Raw genomic sequence first — 22,966 nt, 5'->3', positions numbered from 1 at the left:
TGTATAAGCATCACACTCCCCTACCCCCCCACAAGGACCACAATGGAAATTAGCTCTGAGCTTTTTTGTGTTTCATCCTTGGCAGTATATCCTGACTGTGCTTTTCTGTCACATGTTTATTTTTTATATTGTCAAATAAAGTCATTCATTCATTCATTCATATTCCAGTGGTTTTGTCCTGGACCACAACTCTATTTCTCTTGGTTGTTTTTTGTTGTTGTTGTTTTTGGATGAACCACTCCTACTCCTTTTCGAACATGTAAATTGAGTTATGTTTTTGTTTTGTTTTTGTTTTTTTATTAAAAGTCCATTTCATTGCTAGAGATCAATGATTTCTTTTTTGTTTTATATTGTTTGTATTTACATGTTCGAAATAAATATTTCAAATCAAATAAAAAAAAACACAGCTTTCTCTCTCTGACTCACTCCCATTCTCACACTGAGGTAGGGAGGTTTGTGATCATGTTGTAAATTAAAAACAGTTACACACTGAGGTAGGGAGGTTTGTGATCATGTTATAAATTAAAAACAGTTACACACTGAGGTAGGGAGGTTTTGATCATGTTGTAAATTAAAAACAGTTACACACTGAGGTAGGAGGTTTGTGATCATGTTGTAAATTAAAAACAGTTACACACTGAGGTAGGGAGGTTTGTGATCATGTTGTAAATTAAAAACAGTGACACACTGAGGTAGGGAGGTTTTGATCATGTTGTAAATTAAAAACAGTTACACACTGAGGTAGGGAGGTTTGTGATCATGTTGTAAATTAAAAACAGTTACACACTGAGGTAGGGAGGTTTGTGATCATGTTGTAAATTAAAAACAGTGACACACTGAGGTAGGGAGGTTTGTGATCATGTTGTAAATTAAAAACAGTGACACACTGAGGTAGGGAGGTTTGTGATCATGTTGTAAATTAAAAACAGTTACACACTGAGGTAGGGAGGTTTTGATCATGTTGTAAATTAAAAACAGTGACACACTGAGGTAGGGAGGTTTTGATCATGTTGTAAATTAAAAACAGTGACACACTGAGGTAGGGAGGTTTTGATCATGTTCTTGAATTAAAAACAGTTGAAGATAATTCCAGGAAGCTGGTGCATCAAAACAAAAGGCAGACTTACCCAGATTAGACTGAATTTAACTTGACTGATCGGAGCAGCTACGCTCGTCAGAAAGCTTCCGATAGTGGTTTACTCGTTAGCCAGGAGCCAGTTAGCTCGTATGTAAACTGTTGTACTGCTTATCCAGTTGACCTGTTGCTCAACCTGTGGCCACTTCCTTCCTCTTCTTCCTCTTCTTCCTCTTCTTCCTCTTCTTTCTCTTCTTTCTCTCTAGCCTCTGATCTGATGATTAGCTGATGAGCTGATCTGATGAGTGGACCAGTCTGCCAGTTGTCCTGTCCATCCTAAATAAAGGCTTTATGTGACGTCAACTAGCTGAGGTCTCCTCTCCCCTCTCCTCCCCTCTCTCATCTCCTCTCTTCTTTCTCCTCTCCTCTTCTATCTCCTATACTCTCTTCTCTTTCCTCTTCTCCTATCCTCTCCTCTTCTCTCTTCTTTCTCCTCCTCTCTGCTCCTCTTCTCTCCCTTCTCTCCCTTCTCCTCTCCTCTTGTGTCTCCTCTCTATCTATCTATCTATCTATCTATCTATCTATCTATCTATCTATCTATCTATCTATCTATCTATCTATCTATCTATCTATCTATCTATCTATCTATCTATCTATCTATCTATCTATCTATCTATCTATCTATCTACCCACCCACCCACCCACCCACCTACCTACCTACAGTATCTATCAGTGTTAAGCTGTTGGCCTCCCCTGCCCTGCCGTCCTAAAGAAAGACTTTCTCTGACGTCAAACGACTGATATAGTGTCCGGTCTGAGACGTACACATCCACACACACGTCGCCTGCAGCCGGCCGTAAGCTGATCGCAGCGGCTAAGTCCCCCCCCACCCCCCCCCCCCCCCCCCCCACACACACACACACACACACACACTGGTGTCATTGAGCCAATCAGATGAGCCAAGTGACTGGACACGCTGCTAACGGTGACCGACTGATACCAAACACTGCCCATTGGTCTGGACACAGAGGGGGTGAGCAGTAGCCCAAAGGTTGCTGGTGCAAGTCTGAAGCCCATCGTCCCTTGAGCGAGGCACTGACTACACACTACGCCCTACACTCTACACACTACACTCTACACACTACTCTACTACACACTATGACACTACACACTATACTCTACACACTACTCTACTACACACTACTCTACTACACTTTATACAACGGCATGCAAATTTCTCGATTCTGATTGGCCATTTACACGTCTTTATTGGCAACAATCCACGGTCCTGGGCTCAGGACCCGCCCACAACCGAATCACATATCACTCCCCGGCTCACTCCGGGAGAAAACAAGATCGCGGACAACAAATGGTTATGTTGAAAGCACCATAACGACTAAATATGAAGCGATTCTGTCAAGGGGAATGTGTTAGTCCTTTAAACAATGTTGGATGATGTAATTGATGGGTCTTGAGTCAATCTAGAACAAAAGAAAAATCGCGGATTGATTGATTGATTAATTGATTGATTTAAATGTCTTCCTTCCTACTTTCTACTGACTGCAGCGTTCTCTCTCACACTGTCCGACGCTGGCGTACCCACAAACACACACACACACATACACACACACACACACACACACATACACACACACACACACGCACGCACACACACACACACACACACACACACACACACACACTCCTGTCTGCAACAGCGGGGGAGTCAGACAGAGAGAAGCAGCGCTGTTTTAAGTGAGCATGGTCTATTGAATTGATTGATTGGTTGATTGCTAATTTTATTACTGTACCCCTGGTTTCCAACTGGTTAAGTTTAGGCTAAAAGAAATAAATAAAAAAAATAGGGCGAAGAAAACGTTTTTTTTCCTATAGGGCAAAGAAAACCTTTTAATTTGTTTTACCTACTTTATATAGAAGCATCTAAAAATGAAGTTCTATGGAAAGTAGGTCTGCATTCCCTTAACAATTGTGTGTATTGAGCCGTACTGTATTGTACCCATTCTGCATCTGGTAATAAAATTTTCAATCAATCATTCCAATAATACACAGTTGGATGTGTTAGTTGGTTGGATGCACTTCAAGCTGCTTCCACATGAGGCAACTTCTCTCAATCATTCCAATAATACACAGTTGGATGTGTTAGTTTGGTTGGATGCACTTCAAGCTGCTTCCACATGGAGGCAACTTGTCTTTTTTGTAGTTGTGGGAACTACTTTTTCTGGCGGATGGTTTTTTCAATAAATCTTCGATTAATGTGTGTTTATTGTATAGAAATAAGGTTGGATGAATCTGGCAGTTGTATAAAAGCTTTACACCACTTGTAGTCGTGATTTGTGACCAATAAACCATGCCTAGGGGGGTCTAACAACCCTCGGCTGCGCCTCGGGCCTAACGACCACCCCTAGGCATGGTTTATTGGTCACAAACCACTCCTGCGCGTGATGTAATGCTTAACTACACACTACTCTACTACACTATACACACTACACACTATACTCTACACACGACACACTACTCTACTACACTCTACTCTACTACACTATACACACTACACACTATACTCTACACACTACTCTACTACACTATACACTACACACTATACTCTACACACTACACACTATACTCTACACACTACTCTACTACACTATACACACTACTCTACTACACTCTACACACTACTCTACTACACTATACACACTACACACTATACTCTACACACTACTCTACTACACTATACACTACACACTATACTCTACACACTACACACTATACTCTACACACTACTCTACTACACTATACACACTACACACTATACTCTACACACTACACACTATACTCTAGACACTACTCTACTACACTATACACTCTACACACTATACTCTACACACTACACACTATACTCTACACACTACTCTACTACACTATACACACTACACACTATACTCTACACACTACACACTACACACTACTCTACTACACTATACACTCTACACACTATACTCTACACACTATACTCTACACACGACACACTACTCTACTACACTATACACTACACACTATACTCTACACACTACTCTACTACACTATACACTACACACTATACTCTACACACTACACACTATACTCTACACACTACTCTACTACACTATACACTCTACACACTATACTCTACACACGACACACTACTCTACTACACACTACTCTACTACACACTACACACTACACACTACACACTATACTCTACACACTACACACTATACTCTACACACTACTCTACTACACACAACACACTACACTATACACACTACACACTGTACTCTACACACTACTCTACTACACTATACACACTAATCCACTACACACTACACACTACTCTACTACACTCTACACACTACTCTACTACACTCTACACACTACACACTATACTCTACTACACTACACACTATACTCTACACACTACTCTACTACACTATACACACTACACACTATACTCTACACACTAATCCACTACACACTACACACTACACACTACGCTCTACGCTCTATGCTGTGCTAACTCGTACTGCACGCGCTAAATGTACAGAGAGTCCCTGTACTGCATGGTTTTAATACACTGCAGGGCAGTACAGTGCGATATATATGTCGCACGTGCGACACTGACGTCAGTCTGTGCGATGAAAGGATTGACTTCAATAGCACTGGTGCGATGGCCCGCTATCCACTTGGTACTTGTAGTCTTGTGCGATTAAATACAATGTCCCTTCTGCGTAAAACTCCATATATCAAACACCAAATCCCATAATCCCTAGCGAACAATATCCCCGCGAGTTGCGAGCAGTGACTCAAATCCGCTCGGCTCAGCTCACAACACAGCAGGTGAGCAGGACTCGTCTCAGCAGCGTTTGGAACGCGGCCATTGAAACAGAGCTAGTAGATAGTGTTGTCGCGACCCAAAACAAATCCCTGCTGTTTTATTCGGCAACGGGTCAAATGCATATAACATGCTTTGCAATCCTCGCGTCATAAAGTCCGAAATGAACGTTACCCAGACCGTGCTTCTGCCTTCTGCTCTCAACCGAGCGGGGCTGCACAGCAGTGCGGCTATTTTGCGATCCGAAATAAGTCTGTGGTGTTTTTTTTTTCTCTCACAACGGGTCAAATGCATCTAACACGCTTTGCATCATCGCCATTCCTTTATGCCCACATCGCCCGAAATGAACGTTACATTAGCATATAAGCTAACAAGCTAATCCTGATCAGAGGCAGAGCCATAGAGACAGTGTGGACTGGGGAAAGGGTGTGTGTGTGTCGAGAGGAGTGGAAGTTTTAAGACAGACTAGATGATGCGGGGGTGGTGAGTTGAAACAGTGTGAATGAATGAAAACTTTATTTAACAGATTGCAGAATGGGTACAATACAGTACGGCTCAATACACACAATTGTTAAGGGGATGCAGACCATGGAAAGACTTTCGTCTTGTTTACATCAGGGTCCCCCATTGTGTGTGTGTGTGTGTGTCCCAACCGACCCCACTTCTATGTTTCAATAAATTATTTGCATTTAAAACTATTAACGCTGACTCATTCCTTCAGTCCACTCAAAATTATGCTAATATTCCTTGTTGTTTATGATATTAATTGAAAATAGCATATGAGAGTATTATAGTAATAATAACACATGGCGATATACTAAAAAGCAATTTATAATTTTTGGCTGGTAAAAAATCTGCCTTTTTTAAATCTACCAGCCAAATGGCTGGTAAGTCAAAAGGTTAAGTTTGTTCCCTGACTGCAACTAAATAACACAAATACAATAGGCACATTTGTGACTGTTACAAATATAACACGTTTTATACTTGTGCTACAAGATTTTGGCCAGTGCTACAAAACTATCAACCTCTGTAGCACCAGTGCTATGTGCAAAAAAAGTTAACATACAGCCCTGCACTGTGATTGAACATGAGAATATGAGCTCTTCCAACAGGGTTCACTAGTCTCAACAGAAGCAGGAGGCTTGGCCCTGGATTCCTGTTCAATGTGTTGCTTCTTCTGCAGCCAAACACGTCCTCTGGTTGATTAGTACCGTGGCTCCCGCCTGCTCAGTAGCAACACTCTGTCCTCTGCCAGCCAGGCTCCCACAGCCCAGAGGACAGGCAGACAGCAGGAGGTCAATAACACACTACTGACGTTTCAGCACGGTTCATGTTCAAATACAAATGTGTGTGTGTGTGTGTTTGTATCACTGCACTACGAGTTTACCTTTTGTATTTTTGACTTGCTCAAGAATTCAGCACATAGGTTAATTTCATCCAATGGCTAAACTATGCTTACTCTAGAAGTTATTTTTAGCCGGTGGCTAGGCTAAGCTAAGTGTAGAAGTTATTTCTAGCCAGTGGCTAGGCTAGGCTAAGTCTACTGTAGATGTTATTTCTAGCCAGTGGATAGATTATGCCAACTCTAGAAGTTATTCTTAGCTCGTGGCTAGGCTAGGCTAAGTGAAGAGGTTATCTTTAGCCAGTAGATAGTGATATGCTCATTTGATTATGATGCTAAATAAAATCCAATAAAAATACTAATTATAAAAAAACAAAACAAGAGGTATTAGTCTAAACTGCCCTGCAACCACCAGTGGACCTCTCTGCCTGGCATGGTTCTACAGTGTCGAGTAGCTCCACTCGCCCTTTATCCCATTCAGTTGGATCTGTGTGTTCACTCTCTGCCTCTCTCTCTCTCTCTCTCTCTCTCTCTCTCTCTCTCTCTCTGTCTCTCTCTGTCTCTGTCTCTGTCTCTTTCTGTCTCTCTCTCTGTCTCTGTCTCTGTCTCTCTCTCTCTTTCTGTCTCTCTCTCTGTCTCTCTGTCTCTCTCTCTCTGTCTCTCTCTCTCTCTCTCTGTCTCTCTCTCTCCTTCAGTAATGGAGGTGAAGACCAGTCTGCCGTCGGGGATGCAGAGCCCAGTAGCCGCTGGCAGTGAGCAGGGAGGAGGAGGAGGAGGAGGGGGAGGGGGGGGTACGTAGAGTATATCTATGACTCTGTTCAGACCTGTGTCTTGTATCCAGATTGTGTTTAGATCCAGTGGAGATGGATGTCAGTTCAAAACTGCCCCCTAGTGTCCACACTGCCCCCTAGTGTCCACACTGCCCCCTAGTGTCCACACTGCCCTCTAGTGTCCACACTGCCCTCTAGTGTCCACACTGCCCTCTAGTGTCCACACTGCCCCCTAGTGTCCACACTGCCCTCTAGTGTCCACACTGCCCCCTAGTGTCCACACTGCCCTCTAGTGTCCACACTGCCCTCTAGTGTCCACACTGCCCTCTAGTGTCCACACTGCCCTCTAGTGTCCACACTGCCCCCTAGTGTCCACACTGCCCCCTAGTGTCCACACTGCCCCCTAGTGTCCACACTGCCCTCTAGTGTCCACACTGCCCTCTAGTGTCCACACTGCCCCCTAGTGTCCACACTGCCCTCTAGTGTCCACACTGCCCTCTAGTGTCCACACTGCCCTCTAGTGTCCACACTGCCCTCTAGTGTCCACACTGCCCCCTAGTGTCCACACTGCCCCCTAGTGTCCACACTGCCCTCTAGTGTCCACACTGCCCTCTAGTGTCCACACTGCCCCCTAGTGTCCACACTGCCCTCTAGTGTCCACACTGCCCTCTAGTGTCCACACTGCCCTCTAGTGTCCACACTGCCCTCTAGTGTCCACACTGCCCTCTAGTGTCCACACTGCCCTCTAGTGTCCACACTGCCCCCTAGTGTCCACACTGCCCCCTAGTGTCCACACTGCCCCCTAGTGTCCACACTGCCCCCTAGTGTCCACACTGCTCTCTAGTGTCCACACTGCCCCCTAGTGTCCACACTGCCCCCTAGTGTCCACACTGCCCCCTAGTGTCCACACTGCCCTCTAGTGTCCACACTGCCCTCTAGTGTCCACACTGCCCCCTAGTGTCCACACTGCCCCCTAGTGTCCACACTGCCCCCTAGTGTCCACACTGCCCTCTAGTGTCATCACTGCCCCCTAGTGTCCACACTGCCCTCTAGTGTCCACACTGCCCCCTAGTGTCCACACTGCCCTCTAGTGTCCACACTGCCCTCTAGTGTCCACACTGCCCCCTAGTGTTCACACTGCCCCCTAGTGTCCACACTGCCCCCTAGTGTCCACACTGCCCTCTAGTGTCCACACTGCTCTCTAGTGTCCACACTGCCCTCTAGTGTCCACACTGCCCTCTAGTGTCCACACTGCCCCCTAGTGTCCACACTGCCCCCTAGTGTCCACACTGCCCTCTAGTGTCCACACTGCCCCCTAGTGTCCACACTGCCCTCTAGTGTCCACACTGCCCTCTAGTGTCCACACTGCCCCCTAGTGTCCACACTGCCCTCTAGTGTCCACACTGCCCCCTAGTGTCCACACTGCCCTCTAGTGTCCACACTGCCCCCTAGTGTCCACACTGCCCTCTAGTGTCCACACTGCCCCCTAGTGTCCACACTGCCCCCTAGTGTCCACACTGCCCTCTAGTGTCCACACTGCCCTCTAGCCTCCACACTGCCCTCTAGTGTCCACACTGCCCTCTAGTGTCCACACTGCCCCCTAGTGTCCACACTGCCCACTGCCCTCTAGTGTCCACACTGCCCTCTAGTGTCCACACTGCCCCCTAGTGTCCACACTGCACACTGCCCCTAGTGTCCACACTGCCCTCTAGCCTCCACACTGCCCCCTAGTGTCCACACTGCCCTCTAGTGTCCACACTGCCCCCTAGTGTCCACACTGCCCCCTAGTGTCCACACTGCCCCCTAGTGTGCCCCCTAGTGTCCACACTGCCCCCTAGTGTCCACACTGCCCTCTAGTGTCCACACTGCCCTCTAGTGTCCACACTGCCCCCTAGTGTCCACACTGCCCCCTAGTGTCCACACTGCCCTCTAGTGTCCACACTGCCCCCTAGTGTCCACACTGCCCTCTAGTGTCCACACTGCCCCCTAGTGTCCACACTGCCCTCTAGTGTCCACACTGCCCTCTAGTGTCCACACTGCCCTCTAGTATCCACACTGCCCCCTAGTGTCCACACTGCCCTCTAGTGTCCACACTGCCCCCTAGTGTCCACACTGCCCTCTAGTGTCCACACTGCCCTCTAGTGTCCACACTGCCCCCTAGTGTCCACACTGCCCCTAGTGTTCACACTGCCCTCTAGTGTCCACACTGCCCTCTAGTGTCCACACTGCCCTCTAGTGTCCACACTGCCCTCTAGTGTCCACACTGCCCCCTAGTGTCCACACTGCCCCCTAGTGTTCACACTGCCCTCTAGTGTCCACACTGCCCTCTAGTGTCCACACTGCCCTCTAGTGTCCACACTGCCCCCTAGTGTCCACACTGCCCTCTAGTGTCCACACTGCCCCCTAGTGTCCACACTGCCCTCTAGTGTCCACACTGCCCTCTAGTGTCCACACTGCCCCCTAGTGTCCACACTGCCCTCTAGTGTCCACACTGCCCCCTAGTGTCCATACTGCCCTCTAGTGTCCACACTGCCCTCTAGTGTCCACACTGCCCCCTAGTGTCCACACTGCCCCCTAGTGTCCACACTGCCCCCTAGTGTCCACACTGCCCCCTAGTGTCCACACTGCCCCCTAGTGTCCACACTGCCCCCTAGTGTCCACACTGCCCTCTAGTGTCCACACTGCCCCCTAGTGTCCACACTGCCCTCTAGTGTCCACACTGCCCTCTAGCCTCCACACTGCCCCCTAGTGTCCACACTGCCCTCTAGTGTCCACACTGCCCCCTAGTGTCCACACTGCCCCCTAGTGTCCACACTGCCCTCTAGTGTCCACACTGCCCCCTAGTGTCCACACTGCCCTCTAGTGTCCACACTGCCCTCTAGTGTCCACACTGCCCTCTAGTGTCCACACTGCCCTCTAGTGTCCACACTGCCCTCTAGTGTCCACACTGCCCCCTAGTGTCCACACTGCCCTCTAGTGTCCACACTGCCCCCTAGTGTCCACACTGCCCTCTAGTGTCCACACTGCCCTCTAGTGTCCACACTGCCCTCTAGTGTCCACACTGCCCCCTAGTGTCCACACTGCCCTCTAGTGTCCACACTGCCCCCTAGTGTCCACACTGCCCCCTAGTGTCCACACTGCCCCCTAGTGTCCACACTGCCCTCTAGTGTCCACACTGCCCTCTAGTGTCCACACTGCCCCCTAGTGTCCACACTGCCCTCTAGTGTCCACACTGCCCCCTAGTGTCCACACTGCCCTCTAGTGTCCACACTGCCCTCTAGTGTCCACACTGCCCCCTAGTGTCCACACTGCCCTCTAGTGTCCACACTGCCCTCTAGTGTCCACACTGCCCTCTAGTGTCCACACTGCCCCCTAGTGTCCACACTGCCCTCTAGTGTCCACACTGCCCTCTAGTGTCCACACTGCCCCCTAGTGTCCACACTGCCACTGCCCTCTAGTGTCATCACTGCCCCCTAGTGTCCACACTGCCCCCTAGTGTCCACACTGCCCCCTAGTGTCATCACTGCCCCTAGTGTCCACACTGCCCTCTAGTGTCCACACTGCCCTCTAGTGTCCACACTGCCCTCTAGTGTCCACACTGCCCCCTAGTGTCCACACTGCCCTCTAGTGTCCACACTGCCTCCTAGTATCCACACTGCCCTCTAGTATCCACACTGCCCCCTAGTGTCCACACTGCCCTCTAGTGTCCACACTGCCCCCTAGTGTCCACACTGCCCTCTAGTGTCCACACTGCCCTCTAGTGTCCACACTGCCCTCTAGTGTCCACACTGCCCTCTAGTGTCCACACTGCCCTCTAGTGTCCACACTGCCCTCTAGTGTCCACACTGCCCTCTAGTGTCCACACTGCCTCCTAGTATCCACACTGCCCTCTAGTATCCACACTGCCCCCTAGTGTCCACACTGCCCTCTAGTGTCCACACTGCCCCCTAGTGTCCACACTGCCCTCTAGTGTCCACACTGCCCTCTAGTGTCCACACTGCCCTCTAGTGTCCACACTGCCCCCTAGTGTCCACACTGCCCCCTAGTGTCCACACTGCCCCCTAGTGTCCACACTGCCCTCTAGTGTCCACACTGCCCTCTAGTGTCCACACTGCCCTCTAGTGTCCACACTGCCCTCTAGTGTCCACACTGCCCTCTAGTGTCCACACTGCCCTCTAGTGTCCACACTGCCCTCTAGTGTCCACACTGCCCTCTAGTGTCCACACTGCCCTCTAGTGTCCACACTGCCCTCTAGTGTCCACACTGCCCTCTAGTGTCCACACTGCCCTCTAGTGTCCACACTGCCCCCTAGTGTCCACACTGCCCTCTAGTGTCCACACTGCCCTCTAGTGTCCACACTGCCCTCTAGTGTCCACACTGCCCCCTAGTGTCCACACTGCCCCCTAGTGTCCACACTGCCCCCTAGTGTCCACACTGCCCTCTAGTGTCCACACTGCCCTCTAGTGTCCACACTGCCCTCTAGTGTCCACACTGCCCTCTAGTGTCCACACTGCCCTCTAGTGTCCACACTGCCCTCTAGTGTCCACACTGCCCTCTAGTGTCCACACTGCCCCCTAGTGTCCACACTGCCCTCTAGTGTCCACACTGCCCTCTAGTGTCCACACTGCCCCCTAGTGTCCACACTGCCCTCTAGTGTCCACACTGCCCTCTAGTGTCCACACTGCCCTCTAGTGTCCACACTGCCCTCTAGTGTCCACACTGCCCTCTAGTGTCCACACTGCCCCCTAGTGTCCACACTGCCCCCTAGTGTCCACACTGCCCCCTAGTGTCCACACTGCCCTCTAGTGTCCACACTGCCCTCTAGTGTCCACACTGCCCTCTAGTGTCCACACTGCCCCCTAGTGTCCACACTGCCCCCTAGTGTCCACACTGCCCTCTAGTGTCCACACTGCCCTCTAGTGTCCACACTGCCCTCTAGTGTCCACACTGCCCTCTAGTGTCCACACTGCCCTCTAGTGTCCACACTGCCCCCTAGTGTCCACACTGCCCTCTAGTGTCCACACTGCCCTCTAGTGTCCACACTGCCCTCTAGTGTCCACACTGCCCCCTAGTGTCCACACTGCCCCCTAGTGTCCACACTGCCCCCTAGTGTCCACACTGCCCTCTAGTGTCCACACTGCCCTCTATGCCTCCACACTGCCCCCTAGTGTCCACACTGCCCCCTAGTGTCCACACTGCCCCCTAGTGTCCACACTGCCCTCTAGTGTCCACACTGCCCTCTAGTGTCCACACTGCCCTCTAGTGTCCACACTGCCCCCTAGTGTCCACACTGCCCTCTAGTGTCCACACTGCCCTCTAGTGTCCACACTGCCCTCTAGTGTCCACACTGCCCTCTAGTGTCCACACTGCCCCCTAGTGTCCACACTGCCCCCTAGTGTCCACACTGCCCCCTAGTGTCCACACTGCCCTCTAGTGTCATCACTGCCCTCTAGTGTCCACACTGCCCTCTAGTGTCCACACTGCCCTCTAGTGTCCACACTGCCCTCTAGTGTCCACACTGCCCTCTAGCCTCCACACTGCCCCCTAGTGTCCACACTGCCCTCTAGTGTCCACACTGCCCTCTAGTGTCCACACTGCCCCCTAGTGTCCACACTGCCCTCTAGTGTCCACACTGCCCTCTAGTGTCCACACTGCCCCCTAGTGTTCACACTGCCCCCTAGTGTCCACACTGCCCCCTAGTGTCCACACTGCCCTCTAGTGTCCACACTGCCCTCTAGTGTCCACACTGCCCTCTAGTGTCCACACTGCCCTCTAGTGTCCACACTGCCCTCTAGTGTCCACACTGCCCTCTAGTGTCCACACTGCCCTCTAGTGTCCACACTGCCCCCTAGTGTCCACACTGCCCCCTAGTGTCCACACTGCCCTCTAGTGTCCACACTGCCCCCTAGTGTCCACACTGCCCTCTAGTGTCCACACTGCCCTCTAGTATCCACACTGCCCTCTAGTGTCCACACTGCCCCCTAGTGTCCACACTGCCCCCTAGTGTCCACACTGCCCCCTAGTGTCCACACTGCCCCCTAGTGTCCACACTGCCCCCTAGTGTCCACACTGCCCTCTAGTGTCCACACTGCCCTCTAGTGTCCACACTGCCCTCTAGTGTCCACACTGCCCCCTAGTGTCCACACTGCCCCCTAGTGTCCACACTGCCCTCTAGTGTCCACACTGCCCTCTAGTGTCCACACTGCCCTCTAGTGTCCACACTGCCCTCTAGTGTCCACACTGCCCTCTAGTGTCCACACTGCCCCCTAGTGTCCACACTGCCCTCTAGTGTCCACACTGCCCTCTAGTGTCCACACTGCCCTCTAGTGTCCACACTGCCCCCTAGTGTCCACACTGCCCCCTAGTGTCCACACTGCCCCCTAGTGTCCACACTGCCCTCTAGTGTCCACACTGCCCTCTAGCCTCCACACTGCCCCCTAGTGTCCACACTGCCCCCTAGTGTCCACACTGCCCCCTAGTGTCCACACTGCCCTCTAGTGTCCACACTGCCCTCTAGTGTCCACACTGCCCTCTAGTGTCCACACTGCCCCCTAGTGTCCACACTGCCCTCTAGTGTCCACACTGCCCTCTAGTGTCCACACTGCCCTCTAGTGTCCACACTGCCCTCTAGTGTCCACACTGCCCCCTAGTGTCCACACTGCCCCCTAGTGTCCACACTGCCCCCTAGTGTCCACACTGCCCTCTAGTGTCATCACTGCCCTCTAGTGTCCACACTGCCCTCTAGTGTCCACACTGCCCTCTAGTGTCCACACTGCCCTCTAGTGTCCACACTGCCCTCTAGCCTCCACACTGCCCCCTAGTGTCCACACTGCCCTCTAGTGTCCACACTGCCCTCTAGTGTCCACACTGCCCCCTAGTGTCCACACTGCCCTCTAGTGTCCACACTGCCCTCTAGCCTCCACACTGCCCCCTAGTGTCCACACTGCCCCCTAGTGTCCACACTGCCCTCTAGCCTCCACACTGCCCCCTAGTGTCCACACTGCCCCCTAGTGTCCACACTGCCCTCTAGTGTCCACACTGCCCTCTAGTGTCCACACTGCCCCCTAGTGTCCACACTGCCCCCTAGTGTCCACACTGCCCTCTAGTGTCCACACTGCCCCCTAGTGTCCACACTGCCCTCTAGTGTCCACACTGCCCTCTAGTGTCCACACTGCCCTCTAGTGTCCACACTGCCCCCTAGTGTCCACACTGCCCCCTAGTGTCCACACTGCCCTCTAGTGTCCACACTGCCCTCTAGTGTCCACACTGCCCCCTAGTGTCCACACTGCCCCCTAGTGTCCACACTGCCCTCTAGTGTCCACACTGCCCCCTAGTGTCCACACTGCCCTCTAGTGTCCACACTGCCCTCTAGTGTCCACACTGCCCTCTAGTGTCCACACTGCCCCCTAGTGTCCACACTGCCCCCTAGTGTCCACACTGCCCTCTAGTGTCCACACTGCCCTCTAGTGTCCACACTGCCCCCTAGTGTCCACACTGCCCCCTAGTGTCCACACTGCCCTCTAGTGTCCACACTGCCCCCTAGTGTCCACACTGCCCTCTAGTGTCCACACTGCCCTCTAGTGTCCACACTGCCCTCTAGTGTCCACACTGCCCTCTAGTGTCCACACTGCCCTCTAGTGTCCACACTGCCCTCTAGTGTCCACACTGCCCCCTAGTGTCCACACTGCCCCCTAGTGTCCACACTGCCCCCTAGTGTCCACACTGCCCCCTAGTGTCCACACTGCCCTCTAGTGTCCACACTGCCCTCTAGTGTCCACACTGCCCTCTAGTGTCCACACTGCCCTCTAGTGTCCACACTGCCCTCTAGTGTCCACACTGCCCCCTAGTGTCCACACTGCCCCCTAGTGTCCACACTGCCCTCTAGTGTCCACACTGCCCTCTAGTGTCCACACTGCCCCCTAGTGTCCACACTGCCCTCTAGTGTCCACACTGCCCCCTAGTGTCCACACTGCCCTCTAGTGTCCACACTGCCCCCTAGTGTCCACACTGCCCCCTAGTGTCCACACTGCCCTCTAGTGTCCACACTGCCCCCTAGTGTCCACACTGCCCTCTAGTGTCCACACTGCCCTCTAGCCTCCACACTTTTTTTTTAGCTCCAGAGACGGAGACTGCGTGGCAGTTATTTTCATAATATCTTCATAATGCACACTGCTGTGTGATTTCAAGACGATCAGCCGATCACACCTGCAGGGGGCGCTCCACTCATTATTCTCCTTCCACATTCTCACGCTGGATAATACTACCTCACCGGCTATCTGCAGGAGGGAGATCACATGTTGCCTCCACACTGCCCCCTATCTGCAGGAGGGAGATCACATGTTGCCTCCACACTGCCCCCTATCTGTAGGAGGGAGATCACATGTTGTCTGCATTTTCTAAGTGGGCCAATACGCACAGAGACAGAGACAGCTGTAACTTTTTCCGTTTGCTGATAAAGCTGGAAATAATAGAAAGGATGCAGAGTCTAACTAACGTGATTAGTTGCAGATGAAGTTAATCCGGGGAAAAGGGGTTGGATCAGATGTAGAATCATTTCCACGTGAGCTCATAGTGTGATAACACACCGTGTTTAATAAAACAATGCAGAACTTCTGAAAGATCAGAACCATTTATTTCCAAGCAAGGATGGCCGTCGTCTCCAGTGATGATCAACAGTTGATTAGGCTACACCTTCCTTACCACTCATCGAGCGAGCTGTGGTGTTCCACAAGGAAGCATACTAGGACCGCTACTATTCCTAATTTATGCAAATGACATGTCGTCAGCTTGTGACTGCAACTTGTTCCTGTTTGCGGACGACTCAGCCCTGCTGGTCTCTGACAAGAACAAGTTACAGGTTGAAAAAGCCCTCAGCTCGGAACTAGGCAAAATCTGCATATGGCTCGCCGACAACAAACTATCATTACACATGGGCAAAACAGAGTCCATTCTCTTCGGTTCAAATAACAAACTCAGCAAGACCGACGGCTTCTCGGTTACAGTGGGTGACAATATTATCACAAGGAAAGATGAAATTACCTACCTGGGTTCCATCCTAGAGGCTAATCTTTCCTGTGACAAAATGGCATCCAATGTAATAAAAAAAGTCAACCAACGAACGCGATTCTTGTACCGGATCTCCTCTCTGGTAAACAAGAATACCCTGAAGACTCTAGCAGGAGCACTCATTCAAGGGTACTACGACTATGCTTGCACCTCATGGTACCAAAGCACCTCAAAGGCACTAAAAAACAAATTACAAACATCTCAAAACAAGCTAGTCAGACTACTACTTGACCTGACTCCTAGAACCCACCTCACCCCTGCCCACTTTGACAACCTAGGATGGCTTAGAGTAGACGACCGAGTACAGCAACTTGCAATGGGCCTGGTCTACAAGATACACTACGCGACCAAGGTACCCATGTACATGTCAAAATACTTCCCAAAGGTCAGTGAATACCACGATCACAACACCAGAGGGAGCTCCACAAATCATGTAAAACCCAGATTCGGCTCAAACAAGGGACTAAACACGTTTCGCAATTATGCCACATCAATGTGGAATGCCCTACCCACAGCTGTAAAGGAATGTGAATCACTACCCACTTTCAAAAACACTCTCAAAAAACACCTACGTGAGACTGCAATTCGAAACTGGCCCCTACAAATGTCCTAACCTAGTTGTACAGTAAATTACCAAGTAAGGCTTTGTCAATATTCCAATGTACAGTGTAAAATGTGTGTGTCCCCTACCCAACCCCCCCCCCCCCCACCTCCAATGTACAGCCCTCACCCAACCCACCCAACCCCACCCCACACATCCAACCTCCTCCAATGTACAGTTTCTACGCCAAATGTATATACACTCCTTTTCTGGACACTTTTGTATCACAAACAGTACTGTATTTGCATAAATGTATAGATGTAGCAGTACTGTCTATCTGTATGTCATGTATGTCATATATGTTATGATGAATTGAAAATGGGGGACCCTGATGTAAACAAGACGAAAGTCTTTCTCTGGTCTGCATCCCCTTAACAATTGTGTGTATTGAGCTGTACTGTATTGTACCCATTCTGCAATCTGTTAATAAACTTTTCAATCAATCAATCAATCAATCGTTAACCCGAGCATCCTTTACAGCAGGGGTTTTCAAAAAAAATTTATACCACGACCCCATTTTATTTAGGCATTTTTTTGGCGACCCCACACTTTATGTATCGTGTAATTTCGACGTGGAATCTTTACTTGCCAATGCGCGACCCCACTGTCACCTACCCGCGACCCCACCCGCGACCCCACTTTGGGTCGCGACCCGTAGTTTGAGAACCGCTCCTTTACAGCCTTCCCAGCTTCATCACTACTAATAACATGTTTCACTTGTGCTGATATGAAGCAATGTATTTTCACAGTGCAGAGCACGCGCGCGTAGATGAATTCAATACAGCGGTGTTGTGAGCACACAGGTTGATGTGGTTTAACACTAGAACAGCAGGCCTAGCGCCCTCCTTTAGAACTCCTAGACTACTGGTCCTGTCCTTGTTTTATACTCCTAGACTACTGGTCCTGTCCTTGTTTTATACTCCTAGACTACTGGTCCTGTCCTTGTTTTATACTCCTAGACTACTGGTCCTGTCCTTGTTTTATACTCCTAGACTACTGGTCCTGTCCTTGTTTTATACTCCTAGACTACTGGTCCTGTCCTTGTTTTATACTCCTAGACTACTGGTCCTATCCTTGTTTTATAATCCTAGACTACTGGTCTTGTCCTTGTTTTATACTCCTAGCCTAGGGCTGGGCGATATGACCAAAAACGTTATCGCGATAAAATTATAAAATTATTTTCATATAATTCGATATCGATAATTATCGTCGATATAATGTATGTCAAGTTTAATTAACTTATTATGCTGCTGCGAATGTCTCGAGTCGAGTTGATGTCGTCATCAGTCCGCGCACGTTAGAAGTTAGCCGACAAGCGGAGTATCTCATGGCAATGTAATAAATATGACACTAAAATACTCTCTTCCGCCACAATATATTGAAACGACGTCCACTGTATACCCACACTACTATGAACGTGGCCTCAGAATTCACGCTGCACACATACTCTGCACGTAAATATATAAAACATCGGCGTGCAAGCTAGTTAGCCTAGCCAGCCTGTTGTCTTATTATGCTGCTGCGAATGTCTCGAGTCGAGTTGATGTCGTCATCAGTCCGCGCACGTTAGAAGTTAGCCGACAAGCGGAGTATCTCATGGCAATGTAATAAATATGACACTAAAATACTCTCTTCCGCCACAATATATTGAAACGACGTCCACTGTATACCACACACTACTATGAACGTGGCCTCAGAATTCACGCCGCACACATACTCGGCACGTAAATATATAAAACATCGCCGTGCAAGCTAGTTAGCCTAGCCAGCCTTGTTGTTGAGTGAGTCCTACCTCTCTACCCAGAGGTGCAGCGCTGGGTCTCCTTCCTGGTCTCCTTCGCTCTCGGCCATCTCCTTCACCGATTGGTTGTTAGTGCGTGCTCATATCCAAGCTTGGAAAATCGATATATCGAAACTTTGCGACCACGTTTCATGTTTATTTCGAGGAAATAATTTATCGCGATAGTTATCGTTATCGTTTTATCGCCCAGCCCTATCCTAGCCTACTGGTCCTATCCTTGTTTTATACTCCTAGACTACTGGTCCTATCCTTGTTTTATACTCCTAGACTACTGGTCCTGTCCTTGTTTTATATTCCTAGACTACTGGTCCTATCCTTGTTTTATACTCCTAGACTACTGGTCCTGTCCTTGTTTTATAATCCTAGCCTACTGGTCCTATCCTTGTTTTATACTCCTAGACTACTGGTCCTATCCTTGTTTTATACTCCTAGACTACTGGTCCTGTCCTTGTTTTATAATCCTAGCCTACTGGTCCTATCCTTGTTTTATACTCCTAGACTACTGGTCCTATCCTTGTTTTATACTCCTAGACTACTGGTCCTGTCCTTGTTTTATAATCCTAGCCTACTGGTCCTATCCTTGTTTTATACTCCTAGACTACTGGTCCTGTCCTTGTTTTATACTCCTAGACTACTGGTCCTGTCCTTGTTTTATACTCCTAGACTACTGGTCCTGTCCTTGTTTTATAATCCTAGCCTACTGGTCCTATCCTTGTTTTATACTCCTAGACTACTGGTCCTGTCCTTGTTTTATACTCCTAGACTACTGGTCCTATCCTTGTTTTATACTCCTAGACTACTGGTCCTATCCTTGTTTTATACTCCTAGACTACTGGTCCTATCCTTGTTTTATAATCCTAGACTACTGGTCCTGTCCTTGTTTTATACTCTTAGACTAATGGGGTGTCTTCAGCTACCTGCCATGTTCTAATGCTTCATGGTCCATCCTGTCTTCCTGCCAGGCGGGGGGCCAGTGGACCTGCGGACTGAACCCAGGCTAGGGCCTCTCTCTGGGGGGACGGCGGCAGTGGACCCTGCCCTTAGAGAACAACAACTACAGCACGAGCTGCTTCTACTGAAGCAGCAACAAGAGCTCCAGAAACAGCTGCTGTTCGCGGAGTTCCAGAAACAACATGAAGTTCTAACCAGGCAGCATGAAGTACAACTACAGGAACATCTAAAGGTAGTTAGTACAACTACAGGAACATCTAAAGGTAGTTAGTACAACTACAGGAACATCTAAAGGTAGTTAGTACAACTACAGGAACATCTAAAGGTAGTTAGTATGACGTACAACTACAGGAACATCTAAAGGTAGTATGAATGACATATAAAGGTAGTATGAAGGATATATAAAGGTAGTATGAAGGATATATAAAGGTAGTATGAAGGACATATAAAGGACAAATAAAGGTACTTATAAAGCTAGCATGAAGTACATATAAAGGTAGCATGAAGGACATATAAAGGTAGCATGAAGGACATATAAAGGTAGTATGAAGTAGTGGTCTGCAAGGGCCTTGAAATAAAGCCTGAGCCCTGCCCGAGCCTGTGAACTTCAGGCCCTGCCCGAAAATAAGCCCGACTGTAAATAATATTTTAAGCCCTAGCCCGCGTGAAACCCCGAAAAAAAATTATTATTATTATTATTAAAATATAATTTTTTTTGTATTTGTTTTAAATATTCTAAACACTTTATATATTAACTTAATAAATAAACAAAAACGAAAATGTCCAATAGGTCTGCCTAAATAACGCATATCACGCTGAAAACTAAGAAGCATTTATGCCTCCCTCCCAGTGCTCGCTTATAGAGCAGCCTCGTAAAACGTATTGAAGGCTATAGAATCTTCTTTGACACACAGTACACACACACAGTACACACAATAGCCTACTCAGTCACTATATACAAACAAACAGAAATCAGATTTCGAGCAGAGCAATAATGAAAAGCACAACAAAACAGGTAGCGAGCGACCCAGCAAATAATAAACATCACTCACCACGACGTCAGCAACGCGTTGAACAACTTTAACAAAACTTCAACCGGCTACATGATCCAAGTACAAATAAAACGTTCGCCAACTGGCTATATTCCAACACAACCAATCGAGTTGTCCCCGGCCTGAGTTCTCCCTGCGCGCTGCGGTAATTACATCCAAATGTTTCTCTGATGACAGCTTGGCGCAAAAGCGAAAACGAATCTTAAAAACGAAGGTTATCCTATAACCCTAGTTATATAAAAAAAAAAAAAAAAAAAACGCAATAAAAAAATTAAAAAAAACTAAAAACGGCGGTGCCCGAGCCCGGCCGAGCCCGAATTATTTATTAAAAAAAAGCCCTACCCAGCCCGAACCCGCCGGGCCGGGCCCCGTCGGGCCTGGGCAAGGTTGCAGTGCACTAGTATGAAGTACATATAAAGGACAGATAAAGGTAGTATGAAGGACATATAAAGGTAGTATGAAGTACATATAAAGGTAGCATGAAGTACATATAAAGGACAGATAAAGGTAGTATGAAGGACATATAAAGGTAGCATGAAGTACATATAAAGGACAGATAAAGGTCAAGTCAAGTCAAGTCAAGAGTTTTAATTGTCACGGCATACAGGTATACAATGAAATGCGGGTGGTCTTGCCCGCAACGATGTGCAATACAGTGGTACATATAATAGAATCAAAAGAAGAAAACAACATTGTGCAGTAACAGGTAGCAGGTAACATGGAGTGACATCTCGGTATCTGTACATAGTTATTTACAGAGCATGTGTGACATGCTAGTTAGCTTTGGTAGTGCAATACACTGTTCCTGTTATTCTAATTTAAAGTGTCCTTTCCTTTGGCCATAAGTGTGCGTGTGTGCGACATGAGTGTGTGCCCGCTCATGTTAAAGTGTTAAGTGGCTGCTCGTGTGTGAGCGTGCACAGTGTGCGTGTCGTGTGTGTGTTCATGTGTGCTTGTGTGTGGACAGTTCAATGTTCTGAGCACTCAATGTTCATTGTTCATGGCTCTGATGGCCTGGGGGAAGAAGCTGAGCCTAAGCCGCTCTGTCCTAGTAGCTGGGGTTCGCAGGCGTCTGCCTGACCTCAGCAGCTGAAACAGGCTGTTATTGGGGTGGTGAGGGTCTTTCATTATCCTGCAGGCTCTGGATTTGCACCTCTTGTTGTATAGAACCTGCAGGGGGGGTAGTGCAATACCCGTGGTACGCTCGGCTGAGCGCACCACTTTCTGTAGGGCCTTCTTGTCCTGTGCCGTGCTGTTTCCATACCAGGCAGTGATGTTTCCGGTCAGGATGCTCTCTACAGCTCCTGAGTAGAAGGACTGGAGTATCTTCCCCGATACTCTGAACTTCCTTAACTGTCTCAGGTGGTAGAGACGCTGTTTCGCCTTCTTTACTACTGTGTCTATGTGTGTTGACCATGTCAGGTCCTCTGAGATGTGGACCCCCAGGTACTTGAAGCTGCTCACCCTGTCCACGGTAGCCCCGTTTATCATCAGTGGTGTGTGTGTCTCCTGCTGTCCTCTCCTATAATCCACGATCAGTTCCTTGGTTTTGCCAATGTTCAGGAGCAGGCTGTTGTCCTGGCACCAGCGTTCCAGTACCTCAACCTCCTCCCGGTAGGCCTTCTCGTCGTTGTCCGAGATCAGCCCCACCACCACCGTGTCATCTGCGAACTTCACTATGGAGTTGGAGCTGAACTTGGCCACACAGTCGTGTGTGTAGAGTGAGTACAGCAGGGGGCTCAGAACACAGCCCTGGGGGGACCCGATGCTCAGGGTGATGGTGTTGGAGGTCTGACCCCCCACCCTGACCGCCTGGGGTCTTTCGCTCAGAAAGTCCAGTACCCAGGCGCTCAGGGCGGAGCTCAGACCTAGCTCGATCAGCTTGTCCACCAGTCTGGTGGGGACTATGGTGTTGAACGCTGAGCTGTAGTCAATGAACAACAGTCTCACATAGCCCCCCTTCTGACGGTCAAGGTGCGAGAGGGTGCTGTGCAGTACCTGGGAGACCGCGTCGTCGGTGGACCTGTTTGTCCTGTATGCAAATTGCATAGGGTCCATATCACTGGGGAGGGAGGCACAAATGTGGTCCTTGACCAGCCTCTCGAAACATTTCATGACCACAGAGGTGAGTGCCACCGGTCTGTAGTCATTTGGACATGCTGGGGAGGGTTTCTTCGGCACAGGGATGATGGTAGACATCTTGAAGCAGGCAGGGACCACTGACTCCGCCAGTGATTGATTAAATATGGCGGTGAACACAGGGGCCAGCTGGTTGGCACAGGTCTTGAGTATACGTCCTGTTATGCCATCTGGGCCAGCAGCCTTCCTGGTGTTCACCTGCATAAATGCTCTTCTCACACTGTGTTCCGACAACGAGAGAGCGTCCCCCCCCCCTCGCGGTTGCCCCCCCCCCTCC

The 22,966-nt window shown here is 49.4% G+C and overlaps 1 protein-coding gene across 1 annotated transcript in view; it reads left to right on the top strand.

Annotated features, from left to right (window-relative positions):
- hdac5 (histone deacetylase 5) overlaps window positions 1-22,966 on the top strand; it is a 212,726-nt gene that overhangs the window by 95,135 nt on the left and 94,625 nt on the right. Inside the window, exons 3-4 of the mRNA XM_084329296.1 lie at window positions 7,005-7,100; window positions 19,510-19,730. Coding sequence (XP_084185422.1) covers window positions 7,005-7,100; window positions 19,510-19,730 — 317 coding nt within the window. The remainder of the gene's footprint in view (window positions 1-7,004; window positions 7,101-19,509; window positions 19,731-22,966) is intronic.

The sequence above is a fragment of the Notolepis coatsorum genome (assembly GCF_963971535.1).
Source record: "Notolepis coatsorum genome assembly, chromosome: 14".
Taxonomy (NCBI): Eukaryota; Metazoa; Chordata; class Actinopteri; order Aulopiformes; family Paralepididae; genus Notolepis; species Notolepis coatsorum.
This window is presented reverse-complemented; position numbering and strand designations above follow the sequence as displayed.